This window comes from Zalophus californianus, chromosome 3 (assembly GCF_009762305.2).
Source record: "Zalophus californianus isolate mZalCal1 chromosome 3, mZalCal1.pri.v2, whole genome shotgun sequence".
Classification (NCBI taxonomy): Eukaryota; Metazoa; Chordata; class Mammalia; order Carnivora; family Otariidae; genus Zalophus; species Zalophus californianus.
Window position 1 is genome coordinate 93,560,214 of NC_045597.1, and position 25,486 is coordinate 93,585,699.

Consider the following 25,486-nt stretch of genomic DNA (forward strand, 5'->3'; position numbering starts at 1 on the left):
TGATCAAAACCTAAGGTCCTAAGCCAGTGGAAGTCTTCAGGGAGGACTGGAGATCTTTAATTCACAATGACTAGAATGGAATGATTTACCCCTCCTCAGGAAAAGGGTCAGATTCTGGAGTCCTCACCCAAGCTGCCAGATAAGGGTAGCACATGATTAGAATCTTCTCCAAAGCCTGGGTACCGTCCCCAAGCCTTCCTTTCTTGTAGCTGTTTGCTGGTAGCTACCAAGAAAAGCCCCTGGCATTTACTTATTCCCAAACATACTCAAACTCTTGACTTTGTTGCTCAATCTAGGTATTGCCACTATAAAAGACTTACTAGGGGGGTTTAAAAAACACTTTTTGCTACGTGTCTTAATGAGAGCCTTTTTACTTCATTATCATCCTTCTCTGTGGTCGCTGCAGCCCCAGCCAGCCTGCAGGAGCTAACCAGTTGTTCCTGGGAATGGCCCTGCTGGAAAGGCAGAGGCCCAAGTAATTGGCTAGAGGATGAGCTTTCATCTTCCAAAAGAAATTCATCTACTTGGGAAACACATTAAAAAAAAAAAAAAGACTCATTTCTATTCCAAATTATTGAATTAGCTAGATTTATCTTTCTGCCATCATAGCTTACAAAGAACCATCTCCCGGAAACGAAGTCGAATCTGTCTTGTCATTAAATACTAAGTCTTCGTCATTATCGCTAATCCCCACTACCTGCCAGCTCATTCGTGTTCTCCCCTCCCTTCATGCTCTCTCCTCTCCCTCCCCTCCCGTGGAGGCACACGCTCCTGGCTTCTGAAAGTCTGCGCGGTGATCCACCACCACAGATCTGGTACTGACCTCCGGGTGACCAGATCAAAGCCCTTGCAGGGGGAGGGGTCTGCACAAAGCCCCCTGGCACAATCTGGGCAGGTGACAAGCCCAGTCTTGGCACTCAGGGCCATAAATGCAGGAAGCAATGTACTCTCCCGGTAGTTGTGTAGACCAGACACAGCAGCTGGCGGGCCAGAGGTCGGAACTCCGCTCTCTGGCCCTCTGGTCCCACTCCTGCCTGCCCTCACCTCCCACAGGGAGGAGGAGAGGTCCAGAGCTTAGAAGGGACATGTTTGGGGCAGGTGAGGCTGTGGGGACCCTCTTAACTGAGACCGAGGTCCACCCTCCCCCCAGCAGTTCAGGCTGGCAGCGCGCCAGGTCCCACGCCCAGCACTTTATAACGTCATCATGGCATCCTTTATGGCCACATAGCCTAAGAGGAAACTGTGAGTTTCTATTTACAGATAGGTCAGTGAGGTTGATAGGCAGATGAGGCTTCAAATCAGCTGTGCCGGACAACAAAAATCCATACTCTTTAGCACAGTCTCTACCACCTTCCCACCAACAGATGCAAGCTGTGTGACCTCGGACAAGATACCTCCCCTCTCTGACCTCAGTTTTCTTTGACAGTCAGACTCAAGTCTACATTGAGCACCTGCAACGGGCAGGAGCTGTGCCAGGCACCTGCTGTCTGAGACCTCTAGGGTCTGTGCCCTAACACCTCCTAAGTGGGCACCTGGATAAGGTAGAGACCACACCTTGGCAGAACCAGCTTAGCTCCTGAATGTTGAAGTCCCACGGGACTCCTGGCCCCTCTGTATTTCTACCCCCTTTTCCTCACAGCCTGAAGCCATCTCCAGGAACTTCCCCAGAGGAATGGCTGGTATGTAAAGGGCAAGACTAAAAATCACCCGATGCTTAAACATAGGAGATCAGGACCTACAATTAACCAAAAATTATAGCTGATGGCTATTGTCAGCCACTCACATTTTAGATTTCTTTTAATCCCTCCTAGCAGCTGAGGTGTTATACATCAAAGTGCCTGCTACAGTGGCCCATAGTAAGCCTCAACAAATATTTGTTATGGATGGATGGGTGGGTGAGTGGATGGATGGTTGGATGGCTGGATGGTTGGATGGATGGATGGATGGATGGATGGATGGATGGATGGATGGATGGATGGGTGAGTGGATGGATGGATGGATGGATGGATGGATTGGATGGGTGAGTGGATGGATGGCTGGATGGTTGGATGGATGGATGGATGGATGGATTGGATGGGTGAGTGGATGGATGGATGGATGGATGGATGGATGGATGGATGGATGGATGGATGGATGGATGGATGGGTGAGTGGATGGATGGATGGATGGACGGATGGATGGATGGATGGATGAGGGAATAGCTGGAAAAAGTTTGATTGGGAGGCTCAAAGACAAGGGCATGCTTTTCATGACCTGGGGTGCCCTGGTAAGGTCGGCATGGGATGGTAGACATAGGAGAGGGAACTTGGCAGCTGGAGGGCTGTCTGAGGACCTGGGCAATATAGGTAGATGATGGGGAAGGCACACACAGAGAACAGCATGCCCAGTCTGGAACACAGATCCCAACATGTTGACAGTGCCAGTCTCTCACTGCAGGCTCTGCCTGGCACACAGAGCAGTGTCGGGAGAACTGCAGGTGTTACTCACACCTGCCAATTAGGGACCCTGCTCTCTGCCTGGTCAGCTCACACTGGATAGAAGCCCGACTGAGGCTGCCTCGTACATCTCAGCAGAGCTTTGACAGGCTGGGTCTGGTACTCAGGGACCAACATCTGTGGCAGGCCTGGCTCTGCCTGAGGCCAGGAGGCCCCTGACCTGGGACACCCAGAGTGGCCATCCACCTGCCACAAAGCCCAAGACTAGGCATTGCCACATCAAGTATAGATGCAATAAGGGGGACAGACTTACACTACAAATTATTCATTGTTGACCTGAAATGCAACTTCAGCTGGGCATCCTGTATTTTTATTTGCAAAATCTGACAACCCAACCCAAGCCCAGGGATCTCTGGGTGGGCAAATCTCAGCGGTCCCCCATCCACCAACACTGTCAAAGCCCCCAGCTGCAGTGCTTGCTGAGAGGGGAGGAAGGACCAAAGGACTGTCCGCCCTGCCCCCCCACCCGGCCATCTCCCCAGCGAGGACAGCTGGGGGACTCCAGTGAAATGGTGTGTGGCAGTGCTAAGCCTCAGGGAGGAGGATGGGGTGAGGGCTGCCCCTCCAGGCCCAGCTCCTTCCCTGTCATTTCCTGCAGCTTTCCTCCTAAGGAACCCCCTCGCCCCCGCCAACCCACTCCCATTCACTCCTCAGCATATAAAGACTGAGCACTTCTTAGGGGCCCGGGATGACAGTGGCAGATCAGCCACGACCTCCAGCCTTATCCAATCTCACCTCATCCTTTAGGAAGCCTCCTCGATGACTCAGCCCTCTGATCTGTCTGTGCATTTTCACAGCCAATCACACAGCTCCTCCGTTCTGCTCTCTGATGGGTGCGAGGGCCCCCAACTGAAATCCTAAGACCCCAGCACCCAGAGCGCCCAGTGCTAAAGCATGACAGAGCTATTGCCTTGAACAGAAAGATGGTTTAAATCCTGGCCTGCTACGTCCCAGCTGGGGCCTGGGGCAAGCCTTGTCATGCCTCTAAGCCTCAGTTTCCTTGTCTGCAAGGAGAGAGCTGTCACACGGAGGTTGGCGGGGGTTTAAAGAATACGATGCAAAGCGCTTGGTGCCAATCTGGCCTGTAGGAGACCCTTGGGTTCCTGTAGCTCACTTTGCTTTGAGTTAGCATTTTATTATCATTTTTACTTGTGGTAAAATGCACAGAATTTTAAAAATTCACCATCCCGACCAGGTTTAAGCACGCAGTTCTGCAGCATTAAGCACGCTCACATTGTTTCGCAACCACCATCCATCCCCGGACCTCTTTTCATCCTACAAAACTGAAACCTGCCCTCATTAAACACTGACTCCCCCGCTCCCATCCCCCAGCTGCTGGCAACCGCCATCCTCCTTTCTGTCTCCATGACTTCGACCACTCTGAGTACCTCCTATAAGTGCAAGCACACAGTATTTTCATTGTTGTGGCCACTGGTTCATTTCACGTAGCATAATGTCCTCAAGGTTCAACCATGTTGTGGCATGTGTCAGAATTTCCTTCCTTCTTAAGGGTGAATAATAATAAGCCATTGTGTGTATGCACCACATTTTGCTTATCCATTCATCTGTCGGTGCACACTTGGGCTGCTTCCAACTTTTGGCTCCTGTGAATAACACTGCTGTGCACACGGCGGCGGTGGGGGGGGGGGGGGCGAATGTCTCTTCGAGCCCCTGCTTCCCATGCTTGTGGGTACTTACCCAGGAGTGGGAGTGCTGGATCATATGGTAGTTCTATTTGTAATTTTTTGAGGAACCGCCATACCATTTTACATGCCCACCAATGGGGCACAAGAGTTTCCATTTCTCCACATCCTCTCCAACACTTGCTTTCTGTTCTCTGATAGGAGCCCCCCCCCATGGGGGTGAAGTAGCTATTTCCTCTATCTGGGGACCCTGCTCTCAGCAGGCAACCCATGGACATTTGTCCCGTGAACTGGATTCTGTCCCCAGCTTTCTCCACTGGTCTTTGGCTCCTTAAGATGCAAACAAGGTTGTTTCTCTGCCTGTAGGGAAATCTCAGGCCCAGTGGCTCTGGGGGATTATATGCAGCTAGAGTCACCTGAGTCTGCTTTCTGGGGCAGACTTGGATGTGGGGAGGGAGGGCAAGGGTCCTCACCACGGGGTAAGCACGGCCCTGTGGCTCTGTCTGCTGGTGTGGCCCAGCGACGACATGCCCAGTCAGCTCTGACGGAGCCAAGGACAAACACAGGCCTGTCACCGATGGAGCCTGCATCCTGTGGCTGCTGATTCCTTTCCAGCTTTCGGTACTGACTTTGGTCCTCTTCCCGGTTTCCAGTAGAGAGGCTTCCCCTCCTCCCCGGGAGCCCCCGGCTCTCACTGCCCTATCCAAAGGCAGAGTGGGTGGTGGCCTGAAATCCCACCCCGAGGGCCCCATGTCCAAGTCCCCAGCACTCACAAGTAGGGGAAGCCAACCTCTCATGGACTTAGCAGCACATGAAGGAGAAGGCACCCCCGAGGAGGCTGGGATGTGAAAACGGTAAGCTCCAATGGGAAATGGTAAGCTCCCATCTCCGGAATGATCTAGAATAAGACTGGGGATAGACAGCCTGCTGTTCCTCCCTTCGAGGAGGATGCTTTAACATGGCTTTGGAGCCAGAGACCTGGCTGGGTTTAAATCACAGCTCCGTCAGCACATGCTGTGTGACCTCACACAAGCTCTTAACCTCTCTGAGTACTTCTAGGCACATGAGGACATAACACCCGAATCCCAGGGTTGCCCTGTGGCTTTTCAGAGCAATCTGGGCCCTTCTCACTGCGCCCGGGGCGGGGGGGGCGGGGGGGAGGGATCACACCCACCGGACTGCCACTAATTAATGCAGAATCTCTGCTCTGTCCATCCCCACCCCCAGCTGCTACAATCCCATACATACTGAGACCATTGGTCAGAACAATACATGAAATTCAAGGATAACAGCCTTCCTTCTTCTGACATGATCTGGCTTGTTCTTACGGGAAAAAACAGCCCCTCTGCGGCACCAGCTCCAAACCACCCTTTGTGTTTGGCCTTCTAGGGAAATAGCAGTCCACTGTGGTTTCCTTCCAGGACCACCCCCCCTCCAGAAATTCCCCAACGGCTGCCAAGCCCACTGATAAGAAAAGTGAGCAATTTCCAGAAAGAGGCCAGCACATTTCAGAGATGTGGAACAGAGGCAACGCCTCTCCAGTGCCCCCCATCCCCACCCGACCCCACTCCCTGCATGCACAGTCCCAGGTCACCTGGCCACACTCCCAACAGCACAGGACCTCCTGGAATGCACCAAAGACATGGGACAGTTCAACCCTGATGAGAGTTGAGATGATCATCTCCTCCACTGCTTACCTGCCCCCAAATCCTGGACATTCAGACTATGGGGGATGGTATTGGACACCCACAACACACCCGGAACTTGGAGGCACAGAGATTCTGGCATTCAATATGCATCCATTTAGCCATTATTTATTGACCACAAACCAGCTGCCAGGCACCGTCCTGCACACGAGTGAGCAAAACAGACCCTCTGGGCCCAGGGACAGGATCCCCTACCCCCCTGCCCACTTGTTGCTGGTGTTCAAAGCCTCTGCCCACTCTGCCCACTGGAAACCTCCTCCGCTGAGGGAGCAGAGGAGATAGTGGGAAGCCCAACAGAAGAGGAAAGTCTGGGAAAGAGAAACCACCCAGCCAAAGACAAACAAGGAGTTCCGTGCACAATGTGATTACAACCACGAATGCAAGGAGGTGGGGACACACAGGGAAATGAAAGCTGGGGATCCTAAGGAAGGACCCATCCATCTTCTTCTCCCAGGTCAAGTTCAAGACAACTCCAAAAAGCAAATCCAAATTTTCCACTTTTTATTCCAGGAAGGGCGACATGAGGCTGCAGGGCCAGGCCCAGGGTTTCTGACTAAGCCTGAGTCAGGGCCGCCCGCTTGCAGCCTCCCCGGGGGTCAGCAGCGCCCTCGACCTCCTGGCCTCCCGGTCTGCCTCTCCCAAGCCCACTCCACACACAGTCAGGCTGGGTGTGGTCCTTCGACACCTGCAGTGACTTCCCCGCCTCTGCCTCCTATAAAGGAGGCTGCCACAGCCTCCTTCCTCCCTGCTGCTCCCCACACGGTGCCCCGCAGTCCTTCACACCCCCCTCCTTCTGCCCCACTGCCTTCCCTCCCTCCCTCTCCCCTGCTGCTCTCCAGCAGCTCCGCTCCCCCTCCAAACTCAACCACACTGTGGGGCTCCCCTGCCACCCCACCCCTCTCCGGAGAAGTAAGGTGCCCCTCCGCTGGCCTTCCGTCCCCCCGAGAACCTGGGGGCTTTGTCTTGTCTGTATCCTGGTGCCTGGCACAGAAGCATTTATTGAGTGCCTACAGTGTGCTGGCCACTTCCACGAAGGCCATCCCAAATAACGTTCGCAACAAAGCTCCATGGTATCGCCCCAGTTTGTGGAGAAGGAAACCGCGACCTCAGGAGAAGAGAGGGCTTCGGAGCAAAGAGTCATCACAGTAAAGTGAAGTAGGCAGCCAGCTGTGTCTAGAGGGAGGTGGAGCTGGAATTGGGCTCAAAAAATGAAGAGGACTGTGGCAAACCCAAAGGAGGGAGGGAGAGAAGATGGACGCATTCGAGGCAGGGGCCCACTGAGAGAAACAAGGGCCCAGAGGTGGGGAAGCCCGAGAAGTGATTGGCAAGGGTACATAGGACTGTTTCACAGAGGAATCGGGGATGTGGTTAGAGGAATCGATCAGGAGCAGAAAGCCTGGAAGGACAAGAAGAGTGCCCGCCTGCCATGGAAAAACAGAGAAGCTTCTGAGTAAGGGCCAGCAGAGTTTTCGAGAAAGGGATCCCTGGTTGGCAACCTCCAGGTACAAAGCCCTTCCCAGAAGGTTCAGAGACCCTCAAATTTCCATCTGCAGAAATGGCTCTGGGAGGCAAACCCATCGACCCCGTCCCCACCTTCCATGACTCACCTCTCCTCCGCCCAGGGGCCCTCCCATGCTGGGCACTCCTTAGCTCAACTTCCCTCAGCCCTTGCTCTGGTTGCCACTGAGGTCAGCATTCCTTAGGGCAGTGAGTGTGCGTGTTGTATGTGTGTGGGTACACCTATGCACACGTGCTCATGGGCCAGGAAACCAAAGGTGGGGCCTGTCTGCCTCTTTCTCCGGGACCCACCCGACATCTGCACACAGCTCTGGCTCCAGTTAGCTCGGTTCCCTGACCGGCCATAGCAAGAGAACACGGCGCCCTGCCAGCTGGCATGGGGGCACTCACGCCCCTGCTGGACCTGGAGAACTGCACAGAAGTCATCAGGGAAACCAGGACCACCAGCCCAGGGGCTGATGAGGGCACCTGTCTCACACAGGCTGCCGACCCCACTAAAGGAAAAAAGTCCTAACAGAAGGGGGAAGGTCCCAGATGGTTACACTTTGGGGGGAACCCCCAACTCATGCTCCCTGCACTTGTTCTAGAATGATCGGAGTGGAAATGTGCTTGGTGCTCCAGCCTCCCTCGTGCCAAACCAGCCCCAGGGATCCTGCGTACACCAGACCCTTCGTCTGTAAGGCGGCCAGGCGGCAAGCGCACTACTGCCTCTGCTCCCAACCCCCAAGGCCCTTCCAGGTGCTTGGCTCTGACCCTGACCGACACCTCAGCCCTTGAATGTGATAAGGCATCCTTGGAACTGCCTGTGGGCTCAATGGGGGCTGTTGCTTGGCATGCAAGGAAAGAGCGTCTGGAGGAATTGTTGGAGACACAGCTGTCTGAGGAGCCCTTCACCCGGGATATGCCCCCACTGCAGTCAGGAGGGACGACACGGCTTAAGTGGGGCAAGAGGCATCGCAGGGGGTCCTGCCCTACTTGGTAGCGGCCAGCCCCGAACCATAGTCCCGGCACACAACCTGACTGGCTCTTCTGTCCTCAGCGATTGAAGATCTGGCCAAACCACCGGTCAGACAGATTTCCCCGCAAGCCCCGAATTAATTCGTTTTTGGATTCTACAACCCACGCTGCTGAGCTGGAGATCCCGGTTGTCCCACGGGGGCTTCGATGTGGAGGCCATGACCCTGAAGCCAAAGCTGGCAGACACCTGGGCTCTGCTTGCCTGCACAGCAAGCCTGGGGAAAGCAGTTCTGGGGGCTGGGCTCAAGGTGCCCGGCTTGTGGGCTTCCAAGTTCAGGGAGGCCCCGTGGCACAGGCGCTGGGCCGGCCACCCTGGTGGCCACTAATGAGCAGATGTGTTCTGGGCTGTCTGTGCTGGGTTGTCTCCCTGGCGGCGGCTGCACCGGGCGGGGGAGAGCCGGAAGCTGCCTGCCTTGCAGCCCCTGCCCTCCTCCTGGGATGAGCCCGCCCAGCCCGTCCTTTCGGCTCCAGCCCGGCAGAACCCAGCCGAGGAAGGCAACCTTCTTGCCTGCTACCCCTTCTCCCTCTCTCCCTCTCCAACGTTCCTTGGGAGGAAGGAGGTGATCCGAGATCGTAGTCATTCCTACATCATGCTTGGAACATAGTAGGTGCTCAATAAATTCTACTTTCTCCTCCAGGGGTGATGAGAGGCCACCCACAGACGGTTCAGGGCTGGGCTCTGGAGTCAGACCACCTGTGCACTCTGGCTCTGCCGCTTTCTAGCTACCTGAGCTTGAACAAGCCACCACCCACTGTTGAGCATCGACTGCAGTGGTGCCTGCCCCCCCGCCCCGGGATGTGCCATATAAGCATTTGATATTATTTATCTTTTTTGTTAAAGATTGTATTTATTTATTTGAGAGAGAGCGCGTGAGTGAGCGAGTGAGAGAGCACACAAGCAGGGGGAGCAGCAGAGGGAGAGGGAGAAACAGACTCCCCGCTGAGCACGGAGCCCGATGCGGGGCTCGATCCCAGGACCCCGGGATCACGACCTCAGCCAAAGGCAGACGCTTCACTGACTGAGCCACCCAGGCCTTCCTGATATTATTTATCTTAGAAGAATCCAGCTGTGTCCAAATGAGGAACTGAAACAAAATAAAAGCTCCAATCCAGTCTTAGGGGGTAACCCCTGGGTCCCTACGCCGACTAATGCCTCTGTTCTTTCATATGCCATCTGGAAATGGGGTCCAGGCTCTGAGAATTCACAGACAACCCGTGTGTCAGCCCCACCACCACCTCCCCTGAGGACCATGCAGGAAATGCCTCTGTCACACAATAGGGACTGGCTTTAAGCACAGACCAAGTAGAAACTTTTCCCACCAAAGAGGCAATACAGATTCCCTTCTCCAAAGCTACACACAGAATGCTGATCTTGACAGAGGTTAGAATACAGCTTCTAGAAGAGCTCCTTCTCATCTGAGAGAGAGAGAGAGGGAGAGAGAGAGAAGCAGGGAGCCTGCTTCTCCCTCTCCCACTCCCCCTGCTCGTGCTCCCTCTCTCGCTGTGTCTCTCTCTGTCAAAAAAGTAAATAAAATCTTTTAAAATAAATAAATCACAACTCTATGCCACAACCAGAGGCGAGAATCTCCACACAAGGGCACTAGGCCAGAGGACAGAAGGCAGGACAGGAAAACCGGGGCCACACAACACTGCACCAAGGCGCTGGAAGAATGGCCTACAGCTATGCCCTTAGCCAGTTCTTCTGGGCCGTCTGCTTCTGGGGAGAAGGAAATGAGGCCAGAGGCCACCACTTGCCACGTGTGCTTAGAAGCCAGACTTGAGAGGTGCCCACAGGGAGGCAGACCCACGCCGGGTCTAATGTCCCTGCCCTCTCCCCCACATCCCCGTCGGTCCCCATGGTCAGGCGGGGGGACGCAGGAAAGAAGCAAACGGATGATTGCCTCCAGATTCCCACACTGCCACGCTGGGACAAGACAGCCGTGATTAGAGCCCCTTGCTCACGGGAAGTACGCAGGATCTGCCGGCTGGATTGGTGCTCTCCTCGACAGAAACGTGGATTTCAGTGCTCTGATCAAGGCCACAAGGAAAGGAGAAAAACCAGCTGTTCAGGAGTGTGTCACCTCCTCACCTCCCTGTCGCCCGGCGCTGGCCTCACCCATCTTGCTGCTCCAGGCGGCTGGGACCTGTGCTGGGCCAGCAGGGCCTCACCACGACCTGGGGGTAGGACAGAGTCCCTTCCCCACACCTCTGCAAAATCCTGGGCCCTGCCTAAATTATTACCTCAGAAAACGGGTTCTTACCCACTCACCCCTCGGTTCACCCAACATCAACACACACACACATTTCCTAATGGTTAGAAACCGGCTACTTTCAAAATCATTCTTTAAAAACAACTTGGAACCGGCCGTTTGGCAGACATCTTCCAGGTGTTCTTCCTAGGTGAACGGCCAAGCTGAGCAGTAGCGTGGACATCATTCCACTCACTCCTTGCCCTGAGGCCGGGGACAATGTGGTAGAGTACAGGGGTCTGGGTTCAAATCTTGACTGTGTGCTCGGTCTCCATTGGCCTGAGCCTCCTCCCTATATTGTGGGCAGCCTGCCCACCCGTACACCATGCCACATACACGGTAGCTCTTCTCTCTTATCACGCGCTTGTCATCATTATTCTACGCAACAGTGAAAATAGTTCTCTTGCCTCCTCCTTTCGAAGACCTTTTTACTAGAAAGGGGAAACTGGGCCCTCTATTTACTTCGAAATGTGTTCTTGGTTTTTTGGCAATTAAAAAAAAATCCTAGATGTTCTTTGTACTCTGCTCCCCACACGCCCCACCCCACCCCCCCATATAATTTATGACATTCCCTCTCGCTGATACATCTGCCGTTGTGGTACCAATGGTCATAAACCATTTTTGCTGAGTTTTTTTTTTAATCACTTATTTAGAAACTGTAAAGTAAAACCTCTTTCTTTAACCCCCCTGCTCTGTAAAAGCACTTAGAGTTCCACAAATTACCTGTCTTTGTGGGGGGAAATCTGGTAAGGCTGGATTTGCAATAGGAATTCATTATGTGAACAGTAACTCACCACCGCAAAGGCTCCCTGGATAAAGCTGGGAAGTTTATAGCCGCTTCGGGCAATTTGGAAAGATCCTCAGCACTGGTAAATAATGTTTATGTTCTTATAGGAGAAAAATCTAAGACCAGCAGGAACTGCGCAGAATTTCCTTTTTGGGGGGGGGGGGGCGGGAACTGCTGCTCCATGAGAAGAAAGGGTTGCTTGGTTTAGGTTTTGTTTCTTGTTTTTTTTTTATTTTAATTATATATTTGACAGAGAGAGAGAGAGAGGAGAGTGCATAAGCAGGGGGAGTGGGAGAGGGAGAAGCAGACTTCCCCCTGAGCAAGGAGCCCGATGTAGGGCTCGATCCCAGGATCCTGGGATCATGACCTGAGCCGAAAGCAGACGCTTAACGACTGAGCCACCCAGGCACCCGCTTGGTCTAGGTTTTAACCTGTGATGTATCTCCAGCCTCGGAGATGTATTTCCACTCTATATTTAGCTGACCGGTGGTGAGAAAACATCCCGGGTGCTTGAGGTGAGCTTGTCTCCTTCCCTTACTGACGATGTCCAGAGCAGTGTACCGGACAGGGCTCAAGACTTATTTCTAAACTTAGTGGTCCCGAACTCTGGTTTTGCGGCATGAGCAGCACCAGGGAAACCACCCTATCTCTGACGAAATCAGATGAACTCTGGCCTGGACGTACTGACATGAGACCCCCATGCGGCACAGGGTTTTTGATGGGGATAGAAACACAGACTCTAAGGGCTGGAAAGGCTTTTCAGGGACACCTGGCTGATAGTTCTGAGACCTGGCTGCACATGGAATCATCTGGGGGAGCTTTAAAGTAATTTGGATTCCAGGGCCCACCCTCCGGGTATCTGATTTGATGAGTCTGGGTGGAGGCCTGGGGATCTGCACTTGGACCTGCACTTGGAGACCCTGGACCCACCCGGCCCACTTAATCTATAAAGCAGAACGAGGCCTAGGGAGAAGTGAGTCAGGTGCCAGTCACCTGGGTTATTTTAGTTATATAAGTTCACCTTTCTTGTTTATTTTTTTTAAATTTTTTGTGATCTCTACACCCAACTTGGGGCTCGAACTCGACCCCAAGATCAAGAGTCACGTGCTCCTCTGACTGAGCCAGCCAGGCGCCCAGTTCACATTTAGTTACAGGCCACCTGACTCTAACAGGGATCTGAGAGCGGCCCCACCCGCTGCCAGGCATTCTGCTCTCCAGCCACAGCTTCGGCGGGGGGTGGGGGGGTGGGGGGTGGGGAGGGTGGGGGGGGGGAGTGGGCGGAGGGCAGGGGATTGTGCTCAGACGTTGATCATCTCCTAAATGTGCCAGGCCCTAGGTCTCTACTTTCTCCCCTCTGTCCTGTGAAGTAGGTGTTATTATCCCCACTTTACAGATGAGAAAACCTAGCCTCAGAGAGGCTGAGTCATTGGGTTGGAGACACACAGCTGGCTAAATGACAGAGCTGGGTTTAAATCCAAGTGGTCCTTCTTTGGCTCACGCTGAAACACAGCATGGGCCGCCCCCCTCCGCGGTGGTCTCATTCAGAGTTCTGTTACAGCCAAAGTACAGCCTTCTCCCCTGATCACACCGCTGTCCTCCAACCTTCTCCCCACAGCTGACATCTGATGCTTTTTTCTTCTAGTTTCTAGTTGACTTTCCATTGCTTTCAGCCCCGTGACCTCAGGTTCACTCTCTGGCTCTTTCAGGTGGCTCAGTGTTTCGTGTTTGTGCCCTTCACAGAGAAGAATAACAGTCCTTGGCAACAGGGGCCACAGGGCCTAGCCCACGCCAGAGCCTAGCAGACGGCCTGCCCACAGCCGCCAAGTGACGAGCAGGTGGCTGGAAGCACGAGGGTGGGCCCAGGCTAAGTCACAATCTCCCCATGAAGGCATCTGCCCAGCACACAACTCCATGACTGCCCCCAAGGCAGCAATGGTCTGCGGATCTGAGGAACAGAAGGAAGCTGGTAGGGCTGCAGGAGCCCAGCAAGTGGAGAGATGAGATCAGAGAGATAAGCCGAGGCCGGTCAACCAGAGCCTTGAAAGGCATGGTAAGGCCTGTGGGTTTTTCCCGAGAAACGAGAAGCCACTGAAGGTTTCGGGCAGGGAGTGCACACTCTTGTGTTCTCTGTCCCCTGCACGGTGGGACCAACAGCCCCTTCGAGGCAAGAGCCCCAAACTGTGAGCAGGGTAACCCCAGGGCCTGGCTCGGAATGACCCGCAGAGGCGAGTGTTTGTCGGTGATTGTTGGGCTACTTAGCACCCATCACTGAAAGAGTAAAAGACAATCCATAGTGAATTTGGGATTACAATGTTACAAGTGTCCATTCCTGCCCCCAGTAAACACATCATTCATCCAGGACACATTACGTATGAATTTACAACAAATCCAGGTAAGAGCAGGACTGAGGAGCACCTTTGTAAAACAAAGAGATCTTACGCTGAGTAAATTAATCATGCAAACAACACTGGAGAAGAAAGCTTACATCACACAGGCAAACTGCTTAAAATAGTTAAGTGGCACCGATGTAAATGCAAACAATTGGCAACTGAACTACCTACCATTTGTTCCACAGCATTCCGTAATTCAGAAGCTTCCCATCCATACCCCCCCAACACAAAATCAGTTTGAATTAGTAATACATAACTCTATTTGAATGCCTCACATTAAATTATCCCAGTGCTCAGCTTATCATAACACTTGGAGGTTACCGTGATCGAACCCAAAGAGACCACTGACCCCGCATGGCCACACTCGCACGTCCAAACCAGTCCTGGTTTTTAGTTGGCTTTTAATTTTATGCAGTCCTATACCCGAGTAAGCTTCTAATTCCGGCCTCTTTACCTCGTTTCACATTAATTCTTCACCCTTACAGAGGTCTCCGGACCAGAAGCACTGAACCAGCTACTGTCAGCAGAAGTGGACTCACACCCTCAACTTGTGAGGAAGGCACCAACCCCGTGTGTGCAAAGGCAACCCAGAAAAAAGAAAAAAAAAAAAAAAAAACCCCGCCTCTAAAAACACTAGGCTTCATGTATCAGCATATTCATTCCTTCAGCCCAGCCATTTGATTTCTGGGAATTACCCTGAAGAAATCCTCTGGATGAGAAAGCAGCTGTGTGTACAGCGAAAGACCACGAGGCTCCTTATCTCAGAGAAGAATAGAAATAATCCCAAGATGCAGCAAAGGAATGGGTGAGGGGAATACTGGACAACACTGATGTAATACTGCAGAGCCATTCAAAAGAGGCTCACAGGGATGCCTGGGTGGCTCAGTCGGTTAAGTGTCTGCCTTCAGCTCAGGTCATGATCCCAGGGTCCTGGATCGAGTCCCGCATCGGACTCCCTGCTCCCTCTGCCTGCCCCTCCCCCTGCTTGTGCGCTATCTCTAATAACAAAATAAAATCTTAAAAAAAAAAAAGATGCTCACAATGCATTAATGGTAATTTGAGGAATGTTTCTAGTGATGGTATATCATCACATTTAAGACACCATTGATTATAAGACATGCCACGATTTCATGTATCAGGAAGGAAGAAAAAATACCCAGGATGGGTTATCTAACAAGGGGCATCTAAGCACCTAGGACCCCAAGGGGCTATTCCCTAAATGCATGGGGGATGAAAAACAGCCCTTTCCAGGCAGAAAGTATGTCTCATCCTTGCCCTGGGTGCAGGGAGGAAACAAAATCGCCCTTGAGAATGTGAAGAAGCCCGTACCCATACAGGTTGGCGTCTGAATCTGCACTACAGACGTGGTCTCAAAACACCTCTAGCGAAAGCTGAAACTGAATTTAAATTTATTGTAAAGTCTTCTCAAGTTGGCAGTGCCCCCAGGAGACTGTCAGAAGCAAAACGAACCCACTTTGGAAGAGGTGAATTTCAAGAGGCTGACGGTGCCTGGAAAACCATACGTTGTGTGGTGCAAGATCCAGAGATGTTAGAATGTGAAGATAAGCCAGTCTTAGAATTGATGTTAAACAAAAAGCAGAATAAAATGGCATGTGGGCAATGATATGTCTTTGCAGAGATGACCAACTGGAAGGAAATAACACTAAAATGTTAACTGTGGTTTTCTGTAGTTGTAACACTAGAACTTTTTTTTCTTTAAATGACCACATTTCCATGGTTTTCCTAAAGAAACCGTGTGTTTAGGGACCATACAGGAAACAGAAGAGAAATAAATCGGGGTGATAGAAGTAGGGAAGGGGTGACTTTAGGTGAGGTGCTCAGGGAGGGCACCTCAGAGGAGGTAACACCTGAACTGAGAAGGGGCCAGCATGGGAGAAGCTGTAGGAGTTGCTCACGCTGCCTCCCATGTCAGGATGGGGCTTGGATCATGGGACAGATGCCTGAAAGATATCTGTTAAATGAATACAGGAATTAAGGAATAGTTGCTAAGTCTCAAGGGGTCCCAACCAGAGTCTGCAGTCTCTTCAGTGGGGGCCATTCTCATCAGACTGAACTGATGAACAGGGCCAGGATACCAGCTGGACCAACGGCAGGGCTCAGCAGAGAACTGTAGTCAGGGTGCTAGGCCTCAGTTTCCCCACCTGCGAAATGAGGTGAGTGCCTTTGCTGCCACGGCCCCTCAAAGTCAGCTTTGGATGACACAGTGCTTTGAAATACTGAGCCCAGTGCACGCACGAGGGGCTGGCACGCTCCAGGAGGTCCTCGTGAGAGCCCAGTGACACCTCCCTGCAAAGCCAACACCCAGTGGCTTTAGACAAGCTGCTTTGTCGCACAGAGCTGAGCTTGCTCCACGCTCAGCCAGGGGAAAAGATGCTGCATCAGCTCCAACCTTCCTGTCTGCCTGTGCTTTCCCGATACATTTACTCTGTGCAGGCCTGTGCTGGACCCTGCAGATCCAGAGATGAGAGATGGGGCCCTGCCCTTGGGAGAGGCACAGTGCACCTGGGGCAGCCGGCTGAGCGGGGGATCACGATGCCCCGGTGTGGGACCAACCGCGCGGCCGGGGAAACAGGCCAAAGTAGGCTCACTGCACCTGCTGCCCAGGCAGAAACTGCAGCTGCCAACAGGGGGCAGGAACTGAGCATATTCTGGGTTTTCGTACATTGTTTGATTTTGTCTTCACCAAGTGGTGAGGTTATCACCATTTCACAGATGGGGGCCAGAGGCTCAATTAGTTGTCAAGGTCACAGAGCTTGGAGACGGCCAGCAGAACTCCTGCGTTGGCCCAAGGGATTCTGAAGTCCGTGCCCCTAGCCCACTAGCACGCTGAGAGTGTGTGTGCGTCGCAGTGTGTTGCCAGTAGGGGAGCCGGAAAGGGGGGCAGGAGGCTACTGCAGGCAGAGGTGAGAGCCTGCTGCATTTAAGGACTGAGGGCCAAGGGGTGGTGGCGGGTGCTGAGGCAGACACAAAGGGCCAGGTGCTCCGTGACTTTCTCGTGAAAGAGCTGAGGTGAGCAAACTCACAAAGGGGTCTGAAAATGAAATGCCCCTGGGCCTTCTGTAAAGGTCATCCCCCTGCCCTAAGCTGCCCATTCAGAGGACATTCAGCAAAAGGCCAGGGGACCATGGCCGAATCCTGACTCCTACCCGGGTTCTAACTGCTCAGGGGGACTGGCCCAGTGGGACAGGGAGCATACCCAGGTGTCGCCAAGGGTAATCCGGGAACCCAGCATTGTCCCCCTGGTCTGTGTATGGAGGGCACTCAGGCAAAGGCTCCCTGTGGCTCACACAGAGCAGTGGCCCCTCATGGAGCTCGGAGAAGGAAGAGCCATGCTGGGCCTGAATGGAATTCTAAAGATGCCCCTGGCTGGCTCCGTCAGTACAGCATGCGACTCTTGATCTCAGGGTCAGGAGTTCAAGGCCCACGTGGGCCGTGGAGCCTACTTCTAAAAAAAATTAAAAAATAAAGATGCCCCAGCATTCCTGTGGGTCATCTGCTCATGCAAACACTAATTGAGGTGCAGCTGTTAAGGGACTTTGCCGATGGAATCAAGTTTACTACTAGGTTGACCTTAAAATAGATTATCCCGGCTTATTGGTGGCGCCCAATGTCATCACATGAGCCCTCGAAGACAGAAAAGAAGGCAGAAGAGAGATGCAGTCGAATGGTCAGAGACCAGAAAGCCTGAGAACGCCATTCACCGTGGGTGGCTTTGAAGGGGGCCACACTCCGGGAAATGCGGGTGGCTGACAATGTCCCCGGCCCACAGCTAGCGAGGACATGGGAATCTCAGTCCCACAACTCCACAGGAACAAATTCTGCCAACGAGCCTAATGAACTCGGAGGCAGATTCACCACCGGAGCCTCCAGAAGGGAATGCCGCCCGGCCGACACCCTGATTTGGGCCTTGGGAGCCAGCCGAGCCGCCCTATGCCCCGACTTCTGACTTACAGAAACTGGGGGATAATAAATTGGCATTTTTTTAAGCTGCTAAGTTTGTGGCAATTTGTTACGACAGCATTGGAAACGAATGACTAATTCATGAGCTATCTGAGCACAGACCACCCAGGCCCAGGAGGGGCCGGCACAGGGCCTGGGGTGCGGGCAGGCTCCGGGTGTCGGCTCCACACTGCTCTGAGCAGAGGGAGGAAGGGAACCACCGGATCTGGGGCAGGAGCGTCACGGTCACCAGTAGGGCCAAATTATTCACTCATTCACTCAACCAGCATTTCTTAAGCCTGTGCTATGACCTAAAAACTGGCCAGGTGTCTGGAACTCAAATCCCACGAGGGGAAAGATGGCCAAACAGACTCAAGCCAGTGAAATGAGTCCTGTGACAGGAACAAAGTCCCTGATGCTGTGGGAGGTCAGAGAAGGGTCACCAGTCCCCCAGGGGACGACAAGGTTTCCCAAGGCCTGAAGCTGTCTTGGGTCTTGGTGGTCAGGAAAGAAAGAAGTTAGGTAGGGGTAGGCCACCCTGGGAAGAGAACAGCAGGCCACGGGATGCAGAGATCATGCATGGCCCATTCGGGACGGACAAGGAATGTGGCAGACCACAGGAAAGGGACCTGGCCAGCAGGTGAGCCAGGGCAAGCTCAGGAGGGCCCTGAGGTCAAAAAGGGAAGATGGACTGAGGATGCTAAGGAGGGGGGGAGATTTTGTGGGGGGAGGGGACACATCTCAGGACTCTACTCACCCTGACTCGGGATAGGCAGGCAGAGCTGGTGGACTACAGCACCCACGTGCCCTCTGTAAATGAATGAACACACACTCTGCTTTGTGTACCGGCCTCACAGGCAGCTATGTCATCAGTACCTGGCACATAACAATCCATGTTAGCTTTCAAGGTTAACATAAAGACAAGGGCAAGGCCCTGAGAGACTGACCGCAACAGAGAAAACAGCAGGGGTGTCCAATGTGCAGCACTGGGAGTCCAGGCCTGAGCGCCCAGGAAAGCCAGCTGAGGGGATGGCAGGCAGCAGCTCCCCACCTGCGGCTTTGGCACAGAGCTGGAAGCAGGCTCTGACGTCCACCAGGAATGGGGCAGCAGCGGCACGCGGTGCCGTGACCGGCCACCTCAAAACTGCCTTCCTGGATGAGAATCCGGTGCTTGTCCTAAAGGAGGAGCTCTAGAGATGGGAAAACACACTCCAAACTCCTGTCTTCACCACAGAGCTGGCACCGGAGATCCTGAGGTCATCAAGCTACAGGGAGGAGGCTGGGGAGGATTTCTGACTGCTCTAACAAAGTATAGGGGATGTGGCTCTAGCAAGCCCTCCCCTCTTCAGGCTTTACACTCCCCAGTGTGGTAATATTAATAGCTCACGTTTCTTTAAATGCAAAGTGCTTTCCATGTATTGATTCATCTGATCCTCAAAACAACCCTCCATGTTTTTCTTAGCCCATCTCAGAGCTGGACGGGAACAAAGCTTTTGAATTTTAAATTGTTTTAACCAGCAAATCCCTTCTTGAAAGGAAATAGTAAAAGAAAAACCAACATGAGAAACAGAGTAGAGCAACTCTGGATGGGACAAAGGCTAGAGCCCCACTTAGCTAACATCCCCCCACAATGACTCTGAGGGGTTCTTTAGAAACCAGGGGCCCTGAAGACACATCTAGGACTGGCAGGGCTCACTTGGCTGGGAGCCCCTCCCCCAGGACCACCCGATTGCCCCTAGCTGAGGTGGGAGCTGGTGAAGTTATAGGGAGATCTCTGAGGGCTAGGATCGTCCACATCACACCATGCTTCAAGAGCATCCTGTTAATGCTGACCTGGAAAAGCCAGCTCCTGCATCTGGACTGTGGCCCCTACCTCTCTCGGGAAGCCCTTCCTTGTTACCCTACAGAGACCCTGACTGACACTAGGCACGTTCTTCTGATGATGACCTTCCCCTCAGAGCCCAGTGCTTAAGCATCGACATTCCATTCCCATTGCAGGGGATGGACTGCGTGGGATGGGTGGGTGTCTGAAAGACCGGAAGGATAAGCAACCGGGGCTCTGCTGGGCAGGGAGATGAGTGGAAACGAGAGAGAGGAGTACTCTAGGGTCTGTCAAGTGGGCAAGAGAGAGGGGAGTGCTCCAAATCACAGACCTGCTGCAACAGGGCTGGCCCTTGGAAACCACTCAACAGCCCAGGAAACTGAGGCCGAGATAGACCAGGGTGAATCAGCAGAGGTCTCTCAGCTGGTGGGTGGCAGAGCCTAGACTAGAACCCAAATTTCTTGACCTCTCTGGTCCAGTGCCCGTTTCCCAACACCGCTCTGTGAGAATCAGATTTAGGCAGGGCCAAATAAGTAAAACTGAGGATTCGGGACTTAAAAGTCGAGAGCCCTGAATCTGAGTTCCCTTCTCTGCTCCGAACCTACCAGGTGACATGGGCAAGAAGCACCTGCTCCCGGGGACTTCACCTGGGAGCCCCACAGGGATCTAACACCCTTCCCAGCACCTGCCCTCCACCTCTGGGGTGAAAGGGGCGGTATGAGGGGACCGCCGCCGCCTAGGCACTGTGCCTCAACCATTCCACAGGCAGCCTGAGAACCCGCATTGCAGAGTCCAGCCCTGGAGGTCATCTGTTCCAGGCATAAGCCCCCCACCCCACCCCGCGCGCCCCCCCCCCCCGTCGGCACAGGGTAAACCCACCGCCTCACTGCACACACACCAAGCGCACTCACGTCTCCACACAGGCACGCCCCACCCTGTGCTTTCGTGGCTACCGGCACCCACCCCGTCGTTCCCAAACTCCCACACCCGCCCGGCCACCCGCCTTCGCTCGTGCCCAGCTGCGCGCTGCCAGCGCCGGACCTCACGACGGTGCCCCAGCCCAGGCGTCAGTTGCCGGCGAAGGGAGCGCCCCCCCCCCCCCCGCCCGCCGGGCCCCGCGCCCGGCCCCGCCCCCGGCCCTGGCCCCGCCCCCGCCTGGGCCCGGCCCCTGGGCCGGCCGGGAGGATGTGAGCTCACTCCCGCCTCCCCGCTGCCGGCGCCGGCAGGAAGCGTCCTCCCGAAGTCAGCCAACCGGCCGGCCGGGGTGTCAGCGGCGCGCCGGACCCCGTCCCTCCCGGCGCCACACGCAGGAGCCGCTTTCCGGATGGGTACGGAATGAAGGCGGGCGGCGGGGCCGAGGCAGCGCCACGCTCCTAGACGCCGAGCCGCCCGGGGCCCCGCGGGTTGCGGGCACAGCGCGGGCGCGCACGCGCACTTCCACCCCCGCCGCGCTTCCGGCCGGGCCACGTGATCGCGCGCGCACGTGTTCCGGCCCCTCGGCGCGGCGGGTCGGAACCTCCTCCCGGTCCCGCCCGGCCGCTGCCCACCTAGACCTGCTGCAGGCCGGCCGGGGAGCGGCGAAGACGCGGCGCCCGCCGAGTCGGGCGGAGCAGCGGGCCCGGTGGGCTGGCAGCGGCTTCGCCATGAACCCCAGGGGCCTGTTCCAGGACTTCAACCCGAGTAAGTTCCTCATCTACGCCAGCCTGCTGCTCTTCTCGGTGCTGCTGCCCCTGCGCCTGGACGGCATCATCCAGTGGAGCTACTGGGCCGTCTTCGCCCCCATATGGCTGTGGAAGCTGCTGGTCATCGCTGGCGCCTCGGTGGGCGCGGCCGTTTGGGCCCGCAACCCTCGGTACCGCACCGAGGGGGAGGCCTGCGTGGAGTTCAAAGCCATGTTGATCGCGGTGGCCATCCACCTGCTGCTGCTCATGTTCGAAGTCCTGGTCTGCGACAGGGTGGAGAGGGGGACCCACTTCTGGCTGCTCGTCTTCATGCCACTTTTCTTCGTATCCCCAGTGTCCGTGGCCGCCTGCGTCTGGGGCTTCCGACACGATAGGTCGCTAGAGCTGGAGATCCTGTGCTCTGTCAACATCCTGCAGTTCATCTTCATCGCCCTGAGGCTGGACAGGATTATCCACTGGCCGTGGCTGGTGGTGTTCGTGCCCCTGTGGATTCTCATGTCGTTCCTCTGCCTAGTCGTCCTCTATTACATCGTCTGGTCCCTCCTGTTCCTGCGCTCCTTGGATGTGGTCGCGGAACAGCGGAGGACGCATGTGACCATGGCTGTCAGCTGGATAACGATTGTCGTGCCCCTGCTTACTTTTGAGGTTCTGCTGGTTCACAGATTAGATGGCCACAATACATTCTCTTACATCTCCATATTTGTCCCCCTTTGGCTTTCGTTAATAACTTTAATGGCCACGACATTTAGGCGAAAAGGAGGCAACCATTGGTGGTTTGGTATTCGCAGAGATTTCTGTCAGTTTCTGCTTGAAATTTTCCCATTTTTAAGAGAATATGGGAACATTTCCTATGATCTACATCATGAAGAAAGTGAAGATGCTGAAGAAATCTCAGTCCCAGATGCTCCTAAAATTGCTCCGATGTTTGGAAAGAAGGCCAGGGTAGTTATAACCCAGAGTCCTGGGAAATATGTTCCCCCGCCTCCCAAGTTAAATATTGATATGCCGGATTAAACTCTTCTGGAGAGCACCCGTCTGTGGATCGGGAACCGTTTACACACGCAAAATCCACCTTACTTTTGCCTCTGTGTTCGTCCATCCCAAACTTGGAACTGAAAATAGGCCCCAAACACCATCATCTCATGCCTTGTTTGAGATTGATGCCTGTCAGTCACTCATCAGTATGCACCATAGATGTAGGAGGTTATTTTTAATACATGGCTCTGTGTATGTGTGCATATGCGTGTGTGCGTGTGGGGTGTGTGTGGTGTGTACGTGTGAGAGAACTTGCATTCCAGGCTAGTGTTTAAAAGCTAGCTTGGGAGGAGTCAGTTGAATAATGGGTCCTCAAATGAAATGAATACACAGCTGGGTTTTGTTCTGTTTTGTTTTTAATGATACCATGACTATCGAAAGTATTGTTTCAGAGTATTTTTATACACTGCTAGTCTATAGTTGTATTTCAGATTGTACCTGTTGGTACATAATAGCAAATGTAAAGAATTCTCTTTCCCTTCACTTGTTTATAAGCCTTAGAGTTGTTTTTAGTGTTCCTCCTGTTAAAATAGTTTTTCTTTGGGCTTTGCTGATACTGGTCTTTAATATCATAAAAGGTGACTTTTTCTAATGAAATGAATCCATGCATATATGATATTTATATGAATATTTTAGCAATGTATTTTGTTGAATTCTAGTTCTGTGCATTACAATGTATTACGTGACAGTATTTTTTTAAGGTTCTATGTGAAGATATATGTCTATTGCAGCTGTCCTTAAAGATCGCTTAAAACATTAATATGTACCCGGTATAGGATCTTCTCAAAGTACCAGGCATGAATAGAGCGATCAAAAATCCCATGGCTCTTAATAGTCAGGAGTTAGATGACTCAGTCTACACGGTTTTCAGGTCTCTCTGAGTAGAGGGAGGAGCCACCATCCTTTGGGAACAGGTGACATGCTCCGGTGTGATACCAGGCCATAAAGCGATACTGTTAATTTAGCACCTTCTAATTTTCCAGCACAGGTAGTAACCTCTCTTCAGGAACAACCAAAATAAGCAACAAGTGATTTGTTCATTGCTAAGAGTCTTAAAATATTACTTGGCGATAATAAAAAAAAATGTTACTTGTCATCAGAATGCTGGAAAGAGTAGCCTTAACCAAAACACGGCCAACAGGATCAGGTATTATTTTGAGGTCCAAACGTTTTGATCTGTCAGCAATAGGGCAAGAAGAGATTATTTTTAAAGTAAGTACTGGGTACCTATTTAGGTACTAGTGGTACACCAGGGAATCCGAAAAGCAAAAACCAGATTCTGGGAGAATAATGTTCTTCTGACTGAGAACAAATAAATACTTTCAAAAGGAGATTGAAATAGAAAAGGGTAGTGATATTATTACTGGAGAAAAGGAAGGGAGTCCATTTTTATCATTAGCAACTTAGGGAAAATGATCTAAATTGCTAGCCAAGTAATTGCAAGTCAATAACTTGATTTACCCAGTGAGGGGCCGTGCCAGCAACAGAAGCTAGTCCTGGGAGCCTGGCTCCCTGAAAGCCTGAGGACGCCACAGGTCAGTTCAGTCCCCTGGACTGTGCCAAGCTCTATCGCTGTCTCTCTCACACACACACGCAAGCACTCCCCGTTTACACCAGCCCTCAGAATGTGGGAAGCAGCTCTGGGTAGCAGTAACATTTCGTCAACAGGGATTCATTCGTTTCTCAAATATTTATTGAGGACCTACTCTGAGCCAGCCACGATTCAAATGCCATCCCTCCCCACACTCACGAAGTACACAATCAAAAGGGGCCGCGAGAAGATAGGGCTCATCACAGCAGCCTCCCTGTGGGAGGGAACAAGCCAAGAGCGGGATATGCAAAATGCCACCCGGAACTTCAGGCCCCTCTTAGTTTTCAGGAGCCTAGAGCCCCTGATCTCGCCTCCACTCTCAGACAATATCCCAAAGACATTGACTTGCACTTGAGTTGAGATTCAGGAGTGGAGGAGCAGGTTGCTGGAGGAATCCAGGGTAGGGCTTGGGGGATCCCAGCCCCTCTTGCCTACAGTTTCAGGCTAGGGGCTTCTCGACATGGGGTGCAGTCCCTCCTCACCGCGATGGGTCCTTCCCACGCTCACCCGGCCCCCCCAGCTTTAGAGAGCCAGGGTCTGAAAGTGATCAGCTTTCTCCCCCAGGTGGGCCATCCCCTGTCGTGCTGGCCTCAAAAGCATTAGATAAAAACAGTGGGAGTGACAAGTTGAGGAATGTCAGTCTGTAAAACAATCTCTCTGCTGTGCCTGGGGACTTACCAATTGCCTTTTGTAACGCAGTCTATCCACAGTATGTGTCAAGCTCTGTAACTGCAGTTTCTCCTGAAGGATGATGTATTCGCTTTTGCTTAGAAATCTCCACGGCTTCCGAGTACAGACGCCTGCTCCCCGGGCTACAAGTCCGCTGCGGGGGTGACGGTGCCGGCCCAGGGTCTGATGCGGGTATCGGCTCCACAGCGCGCCCCGGATTCTGTCCTGGGTCCCCGGCAAAGGAATAATATTTCCTCGGGCACGTTCTTCTTTCCCCTGGCAGAAGCACACGAGGCCAGGCCAACCCCCCGCCAGCACCACATGGCCCCTGCCGCCCCGTGGTGTATGTTGGGGGTACAGGTTCCGTGGTGGCCGAAGCACAAAGCCAAGCCAGGCCCTCGGCAGGGTGGGCCAGCACACGCCCAGGGAACCACAACAGGCTGCACTGATGTCGCAACATAGTTTTAAAGACTGGAAAGGAATCACAACATCTGTAGTAGATCGTGAATGATTTTCCTCTGCTGTTTTACAAACATCCTGTGATTTTCAAAAGTTCATTGTTTCTAATAAAAATGAGCGAATCTGTTTGGAGAGGGGGCGACAAGGCATTTGAGGGGAGACGAGGAAGACCCTGCGCCTAGACCCCTCTGCAAACTAGGGCGAGGCCCTGGAGGCTCCACCCAGGACGGTTCTGCAACCTCGCTGTCCGCTGTCCTCGGAGGACGGCCCTGGGGCGGTTTCTGCAGGATGCTTTGGAAGTGGCCAGGCGGGAGGTGCTGGGAAGAAGCAGGGTCTAGAGGGGCCTCGGCCGCACACGAGATAGAAGAGGCGGGCCCTCCCATCTGCCTGCTCCTGGGTTCGGGGTGGCAAAAGGCGACAGGCCGGACTCCACACAGGGAACTGTCAGGAGCAAAGGGTAGTT

The 25,486-nt window shown here is 53.4% G+C and overlaps 1 protein-coding gene across 1 annotated transcript; it reads left to right on the forward strand.

The window, feature by feature from the left end:
• Positions 1 to 20,796: 20,796 nt before the first annotated feature.
• On the forward strand, positions 20,797 to 25,150 carry TMEM185B (transmembrane protein 185B). Its single transcript, XM_027590529.2, has one exon. The coding sequence runs from the start codon at positions 21,231 to 21,233 to the stop codon at positions 22,281 to 22,283; it is 1,053 nt and encodes a 350-aa protein (XP_027446330.1). The 5' UTR covers positions 20,797 to 21,230; the 3' UTR covers positions 22,284 to 25,150.
• Positions 25,151 to 25,486: the final 336 nt, after the last annotated feature.